Source organism: Nanorana parkeri, unplaced genomic scaffold (assembly GCF_000935625.1).
Source record: "Nanorana parkeri isolate BGI_ZX_2015 unplaced genomic scaffold, ASM93562v1 scaffold576, whole genome shotgun sequence".
Classification (NCBI taxonomy): domain Eukaryota; kingdom Metazoa; phylum Chordata; class Amphibia; order Anura; family Dicroglossidae; genus Nanorana; species Nanorana parkeri.
In genome coordinates, this window is record NW_017306844.1 from 18,497 (window position 1) to 20,479 (window position 1,983).

General features: G+C 43.7%; 1 protein-coding gene across 2 annotated transcripts in view; it reads right to left on the reverse strand.

Moving 5' to 3' along the window:
* Positions 1–358: 358 nt before the first annotated feature.
* Positions 359–1,983, reverse strand: part of AEBP2 (AE binding protein 2) — a 29,396-nt gene continuing 27,771 nt past the window's right edge. For both annotated transcript variants that reach the window (XM_018562419.1, XM_018562418.1), the window contains one exon: positions 359–574. In XM_018562419.1, coding sequence (XP_018417921.1) covers positions 541–574 — 34 coding nt within the window. In that variant the 3' untranslated portion in view covers positions 359–540. The remainder of the gene's footprint in view (positions 575–1,983) is intronic.

The following is a 1,983-nucleotide window of genomic DNA, read 5'->3' on the forward strand; positions in this document are numbered from 1 at the left end:
GGGACGTCGTTATTGGTACAAAGGTGCTTCTTTCATTTCATTATAAAAAAGGGAAATCTGGCCTAATGATTGGACTTCATAATTTCCCGGTATGTACAATAATTCTCGGGCTTCTAAAAACAAAAATCTACAGGAAGGTAAAGTTCATAATATAAAAATATATTACAAATCTCCGGTACTATATACAAGGGGCGCGCTAACAGCTCCGACCAATTGGGCAGGACCAGCAAATAAGATCGACTTTGTTTTCTTGGGTAAAAAAAATAGAGTTCTTTCAGCAGATCTCAGGTCTGACTTTGGTGCATTATTCATTTCATAGGCCAATAACATACATTTTTTAGATCTGATCTCACATGGCCTGACGCAGCGAATCGGGGGAGGAGAGATAAGCCGACATTTATACCCCACGACACGAATGTTACAATAAGTGTACACTGCAATCAAAGACTGGCGGGACGAGGATCAAGAAAATGTGCCATTTTTCTATCGAAATGTTTGTCAGTGGTGAAGACTGTGCCGCTCCTCTGGCGCCATCTGCTGTTATCTTCTCTTAAGACGCGTCTCTGGCACGGCTCTGAAAGACAAGAAGCGGGAACATCAGCGAGGTCCGGCATTGTACACAAAACTGGTATACGGCCCTTCATCACAAAACATATCCAGACCTTCCTGACTGCGCATATTCACCAGCACTGACCTGCCAGTACACAGGGCTTCCATCAAGCAACCGTGTGAGATGAAGGTCGGCCTGTCCCCACCAACACAAGGATGGACGAGGACAGAACACTGGGAGGACTACAAGTTCCAGATGTGTCTCATCTAATCTGATCAGTAATACTTTTAGTTCCACAACAGAAGGATGCCGACAGCCCTCCACCCTGCGCACTAGAATTCGGCAAACAGAAGATGAACCCTTCTGTATTTATATTTTTTAAAGGCCATATAAAGACACTTTTATGGTGCGCTGTTTTAATTACAAAAAACCTTACTTTTATTATAGGCTAACAACAAACATCATTTTTTTTAGTACTGTAAATTGTGTTTTTTTTTATTACAGTATTAAACAGATAAACATTGCCCACCTTCAGGCTAAAGCCATATTTTGTGGATTAAGCCCGCCTGTGATCACTATGTCATAGCAGACAATGATGACATCATGCTTGGAAACCACTTTGACTGCTTCCCAATTGCCTATGAGGACCGGAGCTGTCAGGACAGCAGGGATTAAGAAGCCAGCAGGTGTGAACATTGTTGGCTAGCAATTCTCGAGAGGAAGAGGTTTATAAAACAATGTATGTCACCCCTAACAATGATCTTCTTATAATTGCTGCCCTTTGGTCTGTTAAATATACCAATGGAAGTGTTTTTGGTAAAGTGCAAACAAATATCAGATGATCCTGCCTTAAATACTGGGAGCCGACAACTGTGCAAAGAGCCCTGCCCAGTTCTCCTATGTGGACTACAGAACACCTCCGCCACTGTTATTGTTTGCATCTGCCTGCTGCTGGGTGTCACCTTGTCACAGAGCAAGGTAACCAATGCTGGTGAATGTATGCGTCTCCCTAGCCAATGACTTGGAGGTTTATGGCCAGTAGTGTATGATGGGGGATAAGGGCGAAGTATAAATGGGAAGTGTTGTGTTGCCCTGTCCTGACAACAGGTACACAGCAGTGAGTGAGCGTTGTCACCCTTGGACAGGAAGTTTGTTGCCTGCAGGATCACCAGGTAAAAATAAAAATCTGAGTGGAAATCTGCAATATATTACATTGTTGTTCTTGTGCTCAGATACTCTATAAAAGTCTCCCCGGCATGGTGCTGGGAAAAGTAAATTCAGCAAACTTTATAGCAAGGATAAAGTAGACACTCAACTGATGAGCATGAGATTGGGAAATGTGTAAATTGCACCGGGGTACCGCAATACGACGATGTGAATGGACCCAACACTCCAAGGGGAATGCCTTGTGCATAGACCCCCCCCCCCCCCCC